Here is a 16657-nt window from a genome sequence, read left to right on the forward strand (position 1 = left end):
CAACATCAGCCATAGCTGCACCCCCAGCATCTCCTATCGCTGCACCCCCTCAAAATGCAGCATCTAACCTAGCAACAGTTAATAATGACATCTCTGCTGCCGCTGGGAACAATACTCCTGTCCCAGCACTGCTATCTGCTGGGCCACAGACCCCTATTTTAGGGGACCCTTTAGTGGCTGACACTACTACACCAGCCACAGAAAACACCATTCCTATCCCAGCTCCTTCCACCACTGAGGTAGCCATTCTGGCCGACACCACCCTTCCTTCCACCTCAGAGGTGACTGCGTCACTGACCAGAGAGACAAGCGGTGTCCCTGCTGCTGCGGAAATTACTAAAACACCTCAGGCAGCAGCAGGACACAGTAAGGATAAAGCTCAGAGCCCAAGTTCCTTCCTGGTCATTGCATCCACTTATCCTGCAATCAAACCACTGCAAAAATGGCCATCCAGGAGGCAACAAGAGGTCGGGGAGGTACCTAAGGACTGCGAGGTCCTGTTCCAGGCATTGGTGCACTCCCGCCTTCAAACAGAGTAATATTTTGCTGACACCTTTGCCAGCCATTGGGCACTAAATAATGTGCTCTGCTCATCCCTTGTCCCCCTGGATTATGTTTTACCCTTCAACATTTGATTTTCCCAGGTGCACTGTATTTCATTTTTGAGTTACAGGCACATTAACCGGTTTATGTGGAATTATAGTTTAGATTGGACTTTTTTCTTGGTTCTCCTATGAGAGATCCAAGGTTGTATGTACTGCTCTGGTTCCACCACCAGGAGGCACTGGACTGTGGCTGATCTAACATAGGCCTGGCTTTACCTCCTAGAGAAAGGCTGTGTTCACATCGTGCTCCTGAGGCAGAGATTTCAAATCCTTTATTTTCATATATTTTCATTTACTTAGCCTTATAATCTTGATATATTATAGTTCAGTTTGTGTTGAGGCATCAGTCCTTACTGTTATTTAGTGTTTATTTCATTTATTTAGATTTTTATTTTATTTGTTTGAGGGGAAGGCAGCTCCTCTGCCTTCCCCTATATACTGACTGCAGCCTCTCTTTCCTTCCCCCATTCACTTACACACACTTCTTAGTTTCAGGGTGAAGTTTTATGTAGGCAGGGACAGTTTTTCAGGGCTTTAATTTTAGGGTGAGTTTTGTTGTATACAGGGTTAATTTCAAGGCATATTTCCTTTTTTATTTGCTTTACAGTTTTAAGTTATGTTGTGCTCTTTCCTTCAGTCTCCCGTTGGAGCTAAAGGGAGAGTTTTATTTCAGTTGTTTTGTTTAATTTAGTTATTTAATTTCAACCTTTCCCTCATAATTGCCTTTTTTTACTTTATTTTAGTTTTATCACTTAAAAGAGCAGCAAGCTCTTACTTTTTATTTTCTTTATTTAATCACTGAGGCTATGGGAGGGGGAGGGCTCAGCTGCTCAGCCGGGCCACAAGCTCTGAAGCCCTGCTGAGCTCTGATCAGACACCTGCTGCAGGCCTTCCCGGTGCAGCCAAGGAGCCTGCTTTTCTAAGTCAGTTTTGTTTCCAGATTTTTTGTACTTCTCACTCCCCTGTTTACTCTCTTTTTAATTTTGGAGCACAGATTCATTAAAAACTTCACAGTTACTTTATTTTTACACAATAATTAAAATTTAAAAAATGTTAAAATGTCACTTTTTAAGCAATCCTTCACATCCCTTTTAATTTCAGTAGAGGCTGCTTCGATCCCAGTCCCCATTGCCCATACCTCAATAGAAAGAACAGCCTGGGCAATGGGGAAGACGCAGCCTCAAGCAGGCCCTAAGAAAGCCGGGGGGAAAAAGATGTCAGCTGGAAGTCAATACCAAAGAAGAACATCTGTGACTTTCTGGCTGGCATCCCAAAAGCTGCAGCAACAACATCAGCCACAGCTGCACCCCCAGCATCTCCTATCGCTGCACCCCCTCAATATGCAGCATCAAACCCAGCAACAGTTAATAATGACATCTCTGCTGCCGCTGGACACAGTACTCCTGCCCCAGCACTGCTATCTGCTGGGGGACAGACCCCTATTTTAGGGGACCCTTTAGTGGCTGGCACTACTACACCAGCCACAGAAAACACCTTTCCTGTCCCAGCTCCTTCCACCACTGAGGTAGCCATTCTGGCCGACGGGACCCCTCCTTCTACCTCAGAGGTGGCTGCGTCGCCGGCCAGAGAGACAAGCGGTGTCCCTGCTGCTGCAGAAATTACTAAAACACCTCAGGGCAGCAGCAGGGCACAGTAAGGATAAAGCTCAGAGCCCAAGTTCCTTACTGCCCCGAGATGGTGTCTCAAATTGTGAGGGACCCGTGGACTCCCCAGTGGTGGAAACTGGAGGCTTGGTATGGCGCCTCTGGAGCCGAGGAGAAAGCTTCCAGCAAAGTGACAGGCACCCTTCTCCAGGAGCTCCTCCGGAGGGGTGCCATTACTGGGAACAGAAAACTAGCAGGGCATGCCAGAGTGACTGTGAAAATGCAGTCTCTCCACTCACCATCCCAAAGCGGCCTGCTCCTCACCCCAGTACTGTTGAGGCAGCTACCCCTGCAAATAAAACCTCACAGGGAACAGCCTTGGATGAGAAGGAGGCAGCCACTCCTGCAGAAACCTCCTCAAAGGGGACTGGCCCTCTATGAGTATGTGGCAGTCACCCCCACAAATCCTAACTTGCAGGGAACTGCCTCAGATGAGAAACTGGCAGCCACCCCTGCGAAACCCAACTTGCAGGGGACTTACGGGAATGTGGCACCCCATCGCACCCCCTGGGAACATAAGCCAGGCCCGGGGACCCCCTCCCCTTCCTTGCAGTGTGTCCCAAATTAAAAGCAAAAAAAGGCCCTTTAGGTATGCTGCTGGTGGCCCTAATGCTGGTAAAAGTGACCTCACTTTAGCGCCGATCTCAGGTGCGCTGACACCATTATGTTATACGGCCCTACAACACAGGCCGCGACCGAGACCGGCGCCAAAGTGTGGTCACTTCAGCTTCAGAGTCAGAGCTGCTGGTGCCAGTTTTAGAGATCCAGCTGGCAGGGCTTCCTCCTGCCCATTTTATGCTTTTAATTCAAGTCCTGCAGTAAAAGGGGTGAGTGGTGGCTGGGGAGTGAGATCCATGGCCCCAGTCCACATTTCCCTGTAGGTGGGAAAGGCCTAGAGAGGCCCAGGCCCTCAAGAATATCTTGAGGGGATTTGGAGGGCCACGGAGAAGCCTTTTCTAAAAAAAAAAAAAAAAAAAAAAATTGTTACAAAAATGAAAATTCATAAAACACTCTTCAATAAAAAGATAGAGTGGTTAACTTCATCATTACATTTCCACATCCCTTCAAGAATTACGAGATGATCAGGTACAGGGATGTTACCAATTCCTTCCCCTAAGATTGCTCATCTAAATAATGTGAGAGAAAGGGCTATTTCCATTGCTGGGCCCCTACTGTGGAACTCTATACCACAGGAATTAAGGATGGAAGCTGACATTAAAATATTTAAAAAGGGCATTAAAACATGGCTATTCAAACAAGCCTTCCAAGAGATTTTAACCTAATGATTTTAACCTACTAATTATATTATCACTGCTCTTACGTTACTGCTTATCTGTCTAAATTTTGATTATTTAGTTTACTATTTTATTTTTATTTATATTATGAAACTATGTATTTACTTCCTTTTCTTTTTGGAAAAGCAAATATTTTTAAATGAATATTTGTTAGCTAATGTAAACCGATATGATATGTTCTCATGAAACATTGGTATATAAAAATTATTAAATAAAATAAAAATACTTGAAAAATTTGGAGTATTTTCATGAGAAGCTGTTTTCAGTTCATTTCATTTGGAATGAACTGAAATGGCTTCATTCATCCCATTTAACACTTTCATGTTAAATGCACATCTCTATTGTCTCATTTCCTAGCCTATTCAGCCAGAGTTTACAATCCAACCTATTAGGAATAAGGGAATTAACTAAAATGAATGCATCTCCTTCATCTTCCAAAACAAAATCCACACTGATCCCAGTTGTCACCTGCACTTGAGCAGGCAGGAGCCCATCACTGAGGCAGCCTCCAATTTGGATACTGTGCCAACACAGTGGCTCTGTTTTTGCAGCCCTACAAGTCCTAAACTAGGGCCAGTTACTAAAGGGGGCGTGTGAAAGTATGTGTGTGTCTGTCCAAATATAGACAACATAGACAACTGCCGGCACCAGATTTGTACAAAAGCCAGAGGGTCACCAAGGCTGCTCGCTAATGTCCGGGCGTACTGCCTCAGTACCGGCCCCATAGCTCCAACTGGAGAAATGCAATGCAGGGCGACCTGCAGCCATTGCATGCTGACAGGCCCAGATGTGCCCCTCTCGGGTGACAAGAAAGCCCATGCAAGAGGAGAGGTTGGGAAATGCAGGGTCTGTCCATGTGCAACTGCTGTAGGAGCTGAATTTCTCCAGTTGGTGCAGCTGGAAGGCTCAAGAGGATGGGGACATCCGTCCTAAGAGAGGAAGAGTTGAGCAGGTATGATCAGGGCAGGAGAATGACCCCCCTCCCCATTGCCTATGGGCCCACCAAAGTTAAATTCGGCTCTGGTGTGTGCTTGATCACATGTGCAAATGTTTGTCTGTGTGTGTGTGTGTGTTGAGGAAGTGTTGTGGGATCATGTGCTGCAAAGGGATGGTACTATTCAGAGATGCCAACTGATGCATGTCAAAAAGGGAGATTTTAGGACAGTCCTGGATTTCTGACAAACCGCATTCTGATGCATCATGGTACCTAAAGCACGGAATTCAAATAGTAAAAACAGGGACTAAAAATACCATTATGCACTAGTATGTAATTTCAAAAACCAGGATGGGCCGAAAGTATCACTCAAAATAAGCCACCTGGCAGTTAAGTGAAAGTGGTTGAAATTCCCATCCAGATGCTTGACATCAGCCTTGTTTACAACCTGCTCCTGGGGACATGCAACATGCTGCACGAGCAAAATAGCAGACCAGTTACAATACCTAACACATTTATATAATTACTCATGATGGGTGGGTTTCTGAGGTTCGGGCAGAAGCGATGCCTGAAATAATGGGAAGGGAAAGAAAACAGCTGCAGCTACTAAGGGCAACCTTTGCTGGTGGCAAAAGGGCACCGAAGGAAAATCCCAGAGGAAACTCCCCCCCCCCCACCCCCGCCATTGGGGTCTGAGAGGTTGTGACGTCTGAGTCTCGTTGAGTACACATTGACACTACGTATTTGGGAATAGTCTGCTGGAGTAATGTTATTGTTTAGAGTGGTCCAAAATTCCAGAATGGTTGACTCAAAACGTGGGATCTGTAGAACATGACCAGTGAACCACTTGACTAGATAACCTGCAATTCACTTGTTTTTATTTATTTATTTAGTGATTTCATCCTCTGATTTACAAATTTCTTATACTTGGAAAATTGCTCATGATTTATAGATTGCAGTCGTAATTATTATTGGGATTATCTGCATTACTAAATTACTGCGTTATCAGGCCGTTGAACCTATTTAAGATAGAATTGTAGAGAGTGTTGCGCAATAGCAAACAACCTGATCCTTTCTGGGTGTCATTTCACTCATTCAGGAAACGTGAAGCAAAAATGTGTAATTCTCGTGTTGTGATCCATGAGCTTCCCAACTATTGACCTAAAACTTGTTCTGTTTTCTGCTGCCCCACAGATTTTGATGTGTTGGATCATGGTTTAAAGGTGACTCTGATTAATATGCAGCAAGTTGTCAGATCTTGATTAACAATTATGATGGTGATGCCATGGCAGTGTTATAGAACTGATCTCATCAAATCATAGACATCAAAAACATATTTTAAATGTATATGACCATCATATAAGGACGTGTGTGTTCTTGTTCACATCCACATTTTGAGTGGACTGAATTATCAGTCTTTCTAAGACCCCGTCATCAAAACTTATTTTTTTAAGAATTATTTCAAGGCACATACAAACTTGAACTTAGACACTGCCAGCATTTTGATTGTAAAGTCTGTGAATAGATTTGCCAAAAGGTGAGCATGGCCATCTGTAATGACAGCATTTCAGGACTAATTACAGCCTGATAATTCAGTCCACTCAAAATGTGGAGGTGAACAAAAATGGTCATATATATTTCAAATGTGTGTTTTTGATGTCAATGTTTTCATGAGGTGAATTTTTTGGACGTTTATTCACCTTTGGGTTTTTTCAAGTCAGTGTTATAGAATTGCCAACATTGTCTGTCTGGTTAGTCAGTGAAAAGAGCCATTTCTGATTTCCATTCTCTCCAGCTTTATGGTGTCAAGCTTACTTGTGCTATGGTAAGGCAAAGGTGCACATTGCACACTTACATAATATTTTTTATTTTTATGATCCATTTCAGAGAATCAGGCAAGCCAGCAGGCCAACTATGGACTGGGGTCCTTCTCTGGAAGAAAACAGAACAGGCATGTACGTGAATACACTGGCAGGCAGCCAGTCTCCAAAGCCCTTAATGGTCCATATGAGAAAATATGGAGGCATCACCAGCTATGAAAACACAGCTATTGAGGTGGACAGAGAGATTGAGGCAGAGGAGTCCCTGATGTGAAGTCAAGTTCTGGGCCAGCAGGAGGAACCACATATGTTCTTCAGGACCAGTTTACAGAACTTTTCCCTTTGGTGGGATGAAAATCTGCTGATGTTCTAACACTGAACTAGACATTCTAGTGCTTTCAACAGAAACTCAGTGAAGAAAACATTAAAATGTTGGTAGTTTTTTTTTTGTGTGACAGTGTGCTGTGGCAGGACAATTTGTGCAAAACGTTGATGTAACTTAACACCCCATTCTTTGTTCCAACCATATCCATGTCTTCATACAATGTGTCCTTTGGCAATACTACTTTTTTTTTTTTTTTTTTGCATTGAACCCACTTTCAGACTTTTTTTTTTTTATCAGAATGTATTCCAAAGCACCTTCTCAGATTAGGCTGGTAGAAGAACAAGATGACCTCTCTTCTGGATGAATCTGTTGTGCTAAAAGCCACTTCCATAAGCAATCTAAGCATTAAAAATTCTCAGACATTCTGAGTGTAGGAGCTACCTGCGTTGCACCTGAAAATGCTGTTAACAGGACATATCAATAATGTAGTATTTTTATATCTTTGTTCGTACTGTTGAAATTTAGTGTGCAATAGGATTTTCAGGCTGTTCTAGAGGCTTACTTTTCTCTACTGAATGTAAGGGCCTGATTCGACTAAGGAAGGGTCTTCCACAGTGATCAAACTCAAAAGTCCCCATCTTGGAGTCTCCTGTAACGAGGCAGCAACCATCTTGACTTCAGATGCTGATTTATCCTTGATATCAATTCAATTTCTGGGGCCTTCTTCACAACACCTCCTTCCAAAAAACATATTTCTTTCATGCTGCATGCACCACGCTGTTGTCCAAACTCCCCATGCTCAAAATGTTATATTTTTTTTGGCGGGGGAGGGGAGGGAATTCACCTTGCCTCTCATGTTAGACTCTCCAAAGGAGAATTTGATCCTTAATGTGGGACTCAGGATATCCACATCAAAGAAAAGGAATAAGAAGGATCTGTGGTAATGAGGTGTTTACATGAAGCACAATATTTTGAGGGGGGGATTTGAATGGATTTCAATAGCACAGCCAGGGAAAAGATTAAACAAAAGCCACACGAAAGATTTTGCACATCTATATAATGAAGCACATGTTTTTAATCCTAGTTAGCACTCTCTTCTCTTGGTTTTTTTGGTATCATTAAATTCCACTATAATCTCCTCCGCTGCAGCAACACTTCCTTAAAGCACCCAGCCTATGAGGCTACCCGGGTATGGTAGAAAGAGAGAGAATACATTGTGTGCTTTCTCTTAAAGACCAGTTGTTTTATACATGTGCACCGTGTTTTCCTGCCATGTACTTTTTCGTGCGTGTGATGTCAGTACAATGCAAAAATAGGTCAGTGTTTCCCATTCTTATTCTAGCTCCTGGATACTGGCTAACTCCTTACCTTGAAAAGGGGAAAAAAAATGCCTCCCACTTGTATTTGTCTAGACATTATTATCATATTACGACGTCATTCGACTGGCTTGATGATGATGAGTTTGATGTCCTTGTCTGCAGGCTCCTGTCCTGCATAGTAATGATGCAGACGGCACTGTGACTTTGTGGTGGGTCCAAGAGCGTTTGCTGAAAGAGTCATAGGAGAAAAAAAATATTAGGGAATAACACATATGCAAAATAATATGGTGCTGTGGTTAAGAGGAAGGGAGGATTGATCTTCAGAACCTTATAAGATCTAGCATGTAAAAAAGAACTGCACAAGGCATATGACAAGGAGTAATAATAAATGCTGTATGATGAACTGAAAATATTACACTCTGAGCAATTTTTATAATTCTTTAAGCCACTCTAGTCAGTGACCTGTTGGAAGTCCATAAAGGCAAAATACGTCCTCTCTGACATTTCACAAGATGGAATCTGGAAACTGGCTGAGGATTAGCAGCCGCTGTAAAGCTGAAATGCCACACCGTCGCAAGTTTATTAGTTTAATATCATTATTCCTATCTTCATGAGACTAGCTTTCTCATTTACTTCCCTATGGGTCAGACTTTCAAAGCGTTCATAGCAAAATTAAAATCTGCTATGGAAAGAGCAGAAGACTCATAGGGATTGCTTCTTAGAAACTGTGGTTACAATATAATTGATTGCAAGATGATAAAATGGCTGGCGGGCACCAGCTCACTTACTTCCACCTCCTCTGCTAGTTGTCATGCCTCAGGCTATCAAATGGGGGCCTTCCCTAAGGCTCTCATGGGTGGACAAAGGACCTCATGCCTAAGAGAGGCAGGAACCTGGGGACCTACTGGCCATTTGCTCAGCAGCTGCTCCTTAATTACATTATAATCAGGTTTTCTTTATGAATGAGAGCACTTACTTAATGCAGCCCCCGTTGTTGTTCTCTCTTGAAATAAAATTTAATTTTGCTACATGGTGGCTTTGATAGCATAATATTCAGGATACACACACAGAAACTACAGTAACAGTAAGGGTAGGGATGGTGGTCCTAACCATTACACTTCTTCGATGACTGGAGCCACCCGTCTCAGTTTAGCTTCTCAGAATACACTTGTAGATAGCCTGTAGTGCCTCATTGCTGTGATAGAAAGCATAAGTTCCATGTGTGATGTCGTTCGTGACTCTCCGACCAAATTTGAAATCATAGCTTGGCAAGTATCGGGCAACGCAAAGTGCAAAAAGCCCACAAGTCAGTTACCAGGGGGTAATTTGAAAGGGTGCATCGTTTCCCCGAAGACCTTCGCGCCTTCTTCAAAAAGGACTTTTTCAAATTCTGTTTCTATGGGGCTTAAAAAACCTTGAAAGTGTCCCTTATTTATTTCTTGTAACTTGGAACGGAAAACATTGTGCAAACAAAAACTTCTTCTAAAATCTCTGTGTAACTTTTAACTTGATCCTCAAATTTAGCCATTGGTGAAAACGTCCAGTGGGTGACTTTAGGTTTTTACCTATGTACATTTTTCTCTTTCAGTAGTGGCAGGAAAATAAATCCTTGAGCCAAAAATGTGTCATATGTCAAAATTGTTCAAGCCTGCTGATTTGTAGGTTATTTGCACTTTTTAAAAAAAGTATATAACATAGTAACAGTAATGACAGAAGAAAAAGACCAACTAGTTAAGAACTTAAGAACATGCCATACTGGGTCAGACCAAGGGTCCATCAAGCCCAGCATCCTGTTTCCAACAGTGGCCAATCCAGGCCATAAGAACCTGGCAAGTTCCTCATGTTAGTAACTGCTGCTCCATGCAGGTTACCTCTTGTCTGTGCCACTCTGTGCAGGTTATCCCCAACATCTAGCCTCTCATGGATCCACAATGTTTATCCCATGCCCTTTTAAATTAATTTACTGTTTTCAGTCCTCCAGAAGGGCATTCCAAGCATCCACCATCCTCTCCGTGAAGAAATGTTTCCTGATGTTGGTTCTGAGTCGTCCTCCTTGGAGTTTCATTTCGTGACCCCCTAGTCCTTACAGTAAAGTGGTGCCATTTGGGGACATTCTTGAAGAAAGGGTGCTTAAAGGATTTCAGATTTAATACCCGAAAATTAAAACTTTGATCTCCCGTTAATTCTCGCCGAGCTTTTCAGTTACTCTACAATCTCCTGAAAATCATTTCCTTTTGAATGTGAGCCTGGACTTCCATTGCAATGCAGTTTCGTGTCCCTTTTTGAGTTCTTTTGATGTTTACTAAAGCAGTGTAATATCCCACTTGGAGCTTTCCCTTCTGGGATACTGGGAGCCCAGATTCCCATCCCTTCCTTCCTTCCTTCAAACTCAAGAGAAAACTTGAGCTGGAAATCCTTCTTCACTGGTTGTGAATATTGCCTCACCTTAAAACTGAAGACAATCTATTTTGAAGAAAACCAGCAAAATTTGATATATTAACAAGATATTTGCATTAATCTGAGTATTTACTGAATCTTAGCAGACAAGTTCTATGTTAATAAATTCCTATGACCAGAATGAGTTAGTCTATGTCTCTCTTTTTAGACTGGAGTAGAACGCATAATTGGTTTTTTTTTTAAGATTTTACCTATCAAGAAAATTAACATTATGAAAAAACATTATAGCATTGCAAACCCTACCTCTTTATTTGACAAAGAGTGTTATGACTTTAGCAATCTCATAACACTCTTACTCATACCTGAAAGGTTTTAATGATGCACATTTGACAAACCTTCTCCATTGGAAAGAAATCATTAGAACTAGGGGTCATGAAATGAAATTCCAGAGAGGACAACTCAGAACCAACATCAGGAAATATTTCTTCATGAAGAGGATGGTGAATGCCCGGAATGCCCTTCCAGAGAAGGTGGTGAAGACAAAAATGATGAAGGATTTCAAAAGGGCATGGGATAAACACTGTGGATCCCTAAAGGCTAGAGGATAGAAATGAGGAAAAGAGCACATGGGAGTAACTTGCTGGTGTGGCGGTTACTATCCTTAACCAACAAGCTTTCATACTGTTGATGCAACTCCTTATAACTTATTATTGCTCTCTGCTTTAATGGCAGGGGGGAAAGGGGAATTAATTTCAGACAGCAATCAATAAGAACATGAATTTTACAGACTTGGAAAAAAATAAGCATGGGGATAACTTATTGATGTGGCTGTTACTACCCTTAACCAATAAGCCTAATGCTTGTGATGTAACTCCAACATTGCTCTCTGCTTCAACGGCAAGAGATAACGGGCAATTGGACTCAGATAGAAACCAACAAGGGCCCTGACTATAACAGTTTGGGAAACTAAGTACGAGGGCAGCTTGTACGGCATGGCAGTTGCCATACCTTGATGATACCCTTTATGGGGGAGACCTGTGTGGCGCAGCTGGTGCTACCATAGGCTTGCTGGGCAGACTGGATGGACCATTTGATCCTTTTCTGCCATCATTTCTATGTTTCTATGCTTATCGTACTTGTCACGTCAGGGCATTGACTTGCACGATGGTGATACACATGTACATTGTCTGAGAACAGGAGCACTGCTAGTCTTAAATCCAGGCACTAGCATGCAGTAGCATTGACATAGTTCATTTGCCAAAAATAAGGAAGGTTTGTTGCATTGTAATAAACTACTGAAATTACAGTACAGACTGCTAAAATGCTACAGGCTCCTGGGAGCAATTCAGGGCTGTCTGTAGGCATCCCCTTTACCTTACATGGCTATGCACAAGGATCGCCCATAGATGTCCAAATTTCTATGGGTTCCCAGAGAAATTGCAATGTTTTCACTTTCTACACTAATGAGCTGATAGAGAAAATGGAGGTGAACAAGACCAGTAATACAAGGAAAGGTCAGCACTGCCAGTGCCTTATAATGGAATTGTTCCTGCCTCAGTCTGCTTTGACAGAGTCAGTAGAACCATTCTCAGCAGACCATGCTTTGAGGTTTATGGTTTGCATCTGTAATTTAACGCCAGCTGACAAACTGGGCAAGGCTCTGTGTGAGGCACTGGCCATTAGGTCTCCTCCAGATACAGGGCCTGATTTACTAAGGTTTCCCATAGTCACAAAATGGGAAAGAACACTTTAGTAAATCAGGCTTATAATGAGGTAGACAAGTGACAGAACCAAGATTATAATGCATATGGAAAGCTCCTCAGAGACCCAGGTCAAAGTACATCCCTGTCTGAAAGATTCATGTCTACAGAACACCCATCTTCAATCAGTATCTGCCGATGACTATGAATGCATATGGGCAGACAGGTCTGGGTGTACAATGGCCACCCCGTCTGCACCAGGCAAATCCAAGAATCACAACTGGATTTTCATTTTAGCCAGAGGCCAGCTGTGATAAAACATTTTCCTCCTCCGAAACTTGACACTGGATGGCATGCAGCCTGCAGTTTAATAGATAGTGTAGAATCTCAGGGCCTTTTACCAGCACCATTTCCTCAAAGAGATAGTAATCCCATTCTGGCATTTCAATTTTCCTAGCAATTGCACCATTAAATCTTTATATAGTTGTTTAGGTTAAAGATTGTCACTGCAGGAATGTCATGCATGCTGTAGCATTAGAAGCTAGGTTCGTACGATTGAAGTATCTCGCCATACACGTGACAAAGAGGGAATGAGTTTCTAAAACACGCACAGTTTCCAAAACCACATCCTTCCAGGGTAAGTGCAAACAGTGTTAGGTTACCATAGTTTTGTTTTGTTTTTAAATCTATGGTAGTCCTATAAAAGAAAAATAAGGATTGTCTGGCCACATATGGACTGCATGTCCCAAATGCATTACCTCCGTGCTTTACAATTATATGTATTCCGTTTATATCAATAAGCATTATTTATAATAAGTTTTATATATTATCAAGGAGTCTGGGATGCATATATTTATTTCTTTGTTATTTTATTAATCACTTTTCTTTATATGACATATTACTGCAGGTAAAAATAAAAAAGAAACATGTAGGAGTCTGCGAAAAGTTTGGAGATTAAAAAGGGGTCCATGCTCCCAAAAATGTTGGGAAAACCTGTTGTAGTGGATTACTAGTGCTTCTCATGTGGTTGGAGGAGCACAGCCTTATGTCCTATAGTGCACTCTAAGCATGCTGATACCTCATAAGAATACACATTCTCTCGTTTCTTGTTTCTTATGCTCCGTTTTGCAACTGCATAAGATTCTTAATTTGTGCCTCTGTAAATATAATTTTTCCAATAACCGAACTCTAGGGAACGTATCCAAAAAAAGGTTTGGATAAATCCATAAACTGCAATGATGGTAATTAATAATTTAATGTTTGGGTACTTGCCAAGAACATGTGGCTTGGATTGGCCGCTGTTGGAAACAGGATGCTGGGCTTGATGGACTCTTGGTCTGACCCAGTATGGCATTTTCTTATGTTCTTATGTACTTTTGTTAGTCAGGACATTCTACCTGAACAGTTCCCATAGCACTGAAGTAATTGAGCGCTGGCAATACAGCTCAGCAAGTAGAGGGCACTAGGGATGTCACTAATTCAGTAACAGGTGAATTTTCAAAGGAGTTATGCATTGTACAGTAAATGAAACATACTATCATAGCAATTTCAAAAGCCATTTACTCACGTTAAGTGCTCTTACCTGCGTACAACCTATTGACAATTCATATAATGGCATATAATGTAGCAATTTTCAAAAGCCCACTTACACAGATAAAATGCATTTACATGTGTAAAATCCAGTTTTAAGCATATAAATCCTTTTGAAAATTACCCCCTAAGTAAGTAACACCAATGAGACGTAATCAGGCTGTTTTAAAACAGAATTATAGCAATTCCATGTTTGACAAATGTTTTGTTTGACTATGTGTTACCATAAGTAAGGGAAAAAGAGTCAGAATTAAATCAACCATTTCTCTTAGGGATTCTTGTAAATTATAGCCATAATTCTGTCACTTTCATAGCAGAAAGATGGAAGACATTCACAAAGGACCGTGAATATTTGAATAATACCAATTTTACCCACTGAGTCAGATGATCTGGCAGAGGAGTAAAAAAAAAAAGAATTATCCCTGGAACAAATGACCATAAATGCTTAACCACCCTTCTGCTTCATGTGCTTGCACAAACCGGATGCAAAGTTCAGCTAAAACTGAAGAGAGAACACAAAACCAAGCAGGCATCCTGGGGACCTTAGGGAGCTGCTCCAAGCTTTGCTCGGAATTCCAGGGCTGCGGGGCTTCTGCTTGCAGCTTGGCCGTGTATGAACTGGGATTAATGTGAATTTTATGGCTCATGGCTGAGGGAAATGCCACCTTAATAATGGCTTTCACTAGCAGTACATACGTACATGAGCGCATCTATACATCATTTTGAAGTTAAAGTGGAGAAGGTGTTATCCTTTGGCCCGTCCAATCTATTGTTATTGGCCTCCTCTCCACCCTCCTGTTAATCTTTCTTTCTCATCAAGGTCCTCCTTCCCATACCATTTCTCTGTCTCCCCAGCTCATTTGCCTCACCTCGTGCCTTTTCTCCCCTCATCACCCTGTCTTTTCATCTAATTTCTTTCCTTCTTTCTCTATTATTCTTTCTACTGCCCCCTTCTGTTTCCCTCCAGCTTTTTTTTCTTCATTTCTCTTTTGTTTAACTTTTTCTATTTTCCTCTAATTTGTTTCTTTCCTAATTTCTCTTTGTCTCATGTTCATTCTTTCGTTCCTGAATATTTCTTTCCCCGTTTATACGGAGCCCTAAACCAGAGCACTGAATGACGAGCATAAACCCTTTTGAGGCCTAGGGAGATGATGTGCTTCATAGGTGAGAGTGGAAGAACCAGAACTTGGAGTCCGGCCTCCGTTACTCAAGCAGGGCCAGATTTTCCTCTTCTGTACCCCTGTGTGTCCCCCTCTAAAGCTGCAGGATTGGGGGAAAAGGTGAGGGGTATCCTCTGAAGATGTGTCATGGCCACTGGAAAGCTCCTCCTCTTGTCCTCTGGGGGACCCTCCCTCCCTTCAGACTTTACCCTTCCGGGGGCACGCGACACCCTCCTTAGAGAAGGCAGTTGCTTACTTTTTTTCTAAAGGGGAAATCTGCCCCTCTCAAGTCTTCCATTCTCTCCCGGTGTCCATTCTGCTCCCTTTTATATATATAGCTGGTTAGGTTAGAAGAAGACCAAATTATGATTACATGCAAGTTTGAAACAATTCAATAACAAAAATACGCTACTTCAGGTGCTTGGAATATTTAATCACTTTTGCACTCTTCCCCCCCCCCCTCCCCCAAATACCTGATCAGCACCAAATCCAGGGCCAGATTTAGGCATAGGCAACATAAGCGTTTAGGGCACCAAATCCCTGAAGGCGCCCAAAAACTGGGGCTCCACCTGATTTACGGGGGTTATTTTTATGCATTTCAGTCACTGAATCTACATTTGGTCACATTATGCCTCTCATGATCTTCTCGCGTATTCCCCTTCTCTTCTGATGAACTGCATACAAACGTTACAATTTGTTTCTTGATTTAGTGTCCTGTCCAGAAATGCACTTCTGAAATGGAAACCCAGTCCTTAATAGGTTCAAGTATCTACCCTGTGTTCTGATCTTAGGGATTTATTGGTTAGTAGCAGTGCAATCCTATGAAAAGTTAAAATAATTCACATTTCCACATGATGCAACATCCGAAGAGTGGGCGTAAATTATGCAGCTGTATGTGCAAACATGATAAAAAAGAATACTTCCACCTTTGCTTGCTCTTCAGTCATTGCCTTTCACGTGCATCCTTTACTATTTTAAGCTTTGACTTTTTCTCTAAAATGTATCAGTGGCTTTTACCTTTCTGTGTATTTTTGCGGTTTTTATTTCAGGTTTAAGGGTGGAGAGATATAAAAATCAGCTGTATATATGTCCATGATCTAGTCCCCTTACTTTATCCATGTCATACATGTGGCTTAACTTGGGTGGTTTTCTGGATTTGTGAATATGAGCATTTAACCAACATGTTTTGCAGTTGCCTTTACAAATTGGTTGTAGATGAATATCAGTGCTACATTGTATTTCATTTTTCTTGGGTGTTTTTTTTGTTATGAGACATTGCTAATATAATCTGTCTGATTTGTCTGCCCAAGAACGTTTGACTGAAGCATGTGTAGTATTTTTAGCTGTTTTGGGGGTTTTTTTTCGACAGATCAATATGTGGTTTTCAGGTTTATATTATTGCACCAATTTATATGGCATTCCCCAGATTTTTTTGGTTGTTTATCTGGTGGGTTCCCATTGCATATTTCCCATTTTTGGTGCATAAGATCCAACAGATGTAAAAGTGCATATCACTCTTGCCTCATTCATTCCTGACAAAAAAACCCAATAAAAGTCACAGACATCCAAAGATGTATGCTAGGTGAAGACCTGGTGTCTGAGTCATTTGGAGTAGTGGTTACCCCCAACTCCTCTCTCTCTTCGACAAATAAGGGAACTACACTGATTAAATCTTAGGTTGCTTGCTCTAGAATAAGGTATAGGTAGCTCCCCTATGAGGAAAGACTAAAGAGGTTAGGACTTTTCAGCTTGGAGAAGAGATGGCTGAGGGGGGATATGATAGAGGTGTTTAAAATCATGAGAGGTCTAGAACGAGTAGATGTGAATCGGCTATTTACTCTTTCAGAT

At 41.8% G+C, this 16657-nt stretch overlaps 1 protein-coding gene across 1 annotated transcript in view; it reads left to right on the forward strand.

Annotated features, from left to right (window-relative positions):
* The window catches only part of SLC6A7 (solute carrier family 6 member 7), a 78809-nt gene extending 72018 nt beyond the window's left edge, over nucleotides 1-6791 (forward strand). The window contains exon 15 of the mRNA XM_029583440.1: nucleotides 6386-6791. Coding sequence (XP_029439300.1) covers nucleotides 6386-6592 — 207 coding nt within the window. The 3' untranslated portion in view covers nucleotides 6593-6791. The remainder of the gene's footprint in view (nucleotides 1-6385) is intronic.
* Nucleotides 6792-16657: the final 9866 nt, after the last annotated feature.

This window comes from Rhinatrema bivittatum, chromosome 18 (assembly GCF_901001135.1).
Source record: "Rhinatrema bivittatum chromosome 18, aRhiBiv1.1, whole genome shotgun sequence".
Taxonomy (NCBI): domain Eukaryota; kingdom Metazoa; phylum Chordata; class Amphibia; order Gymnophiona; family Rhinatrematidae; genus Rhinatrema; species Rhinatrema bivittatum.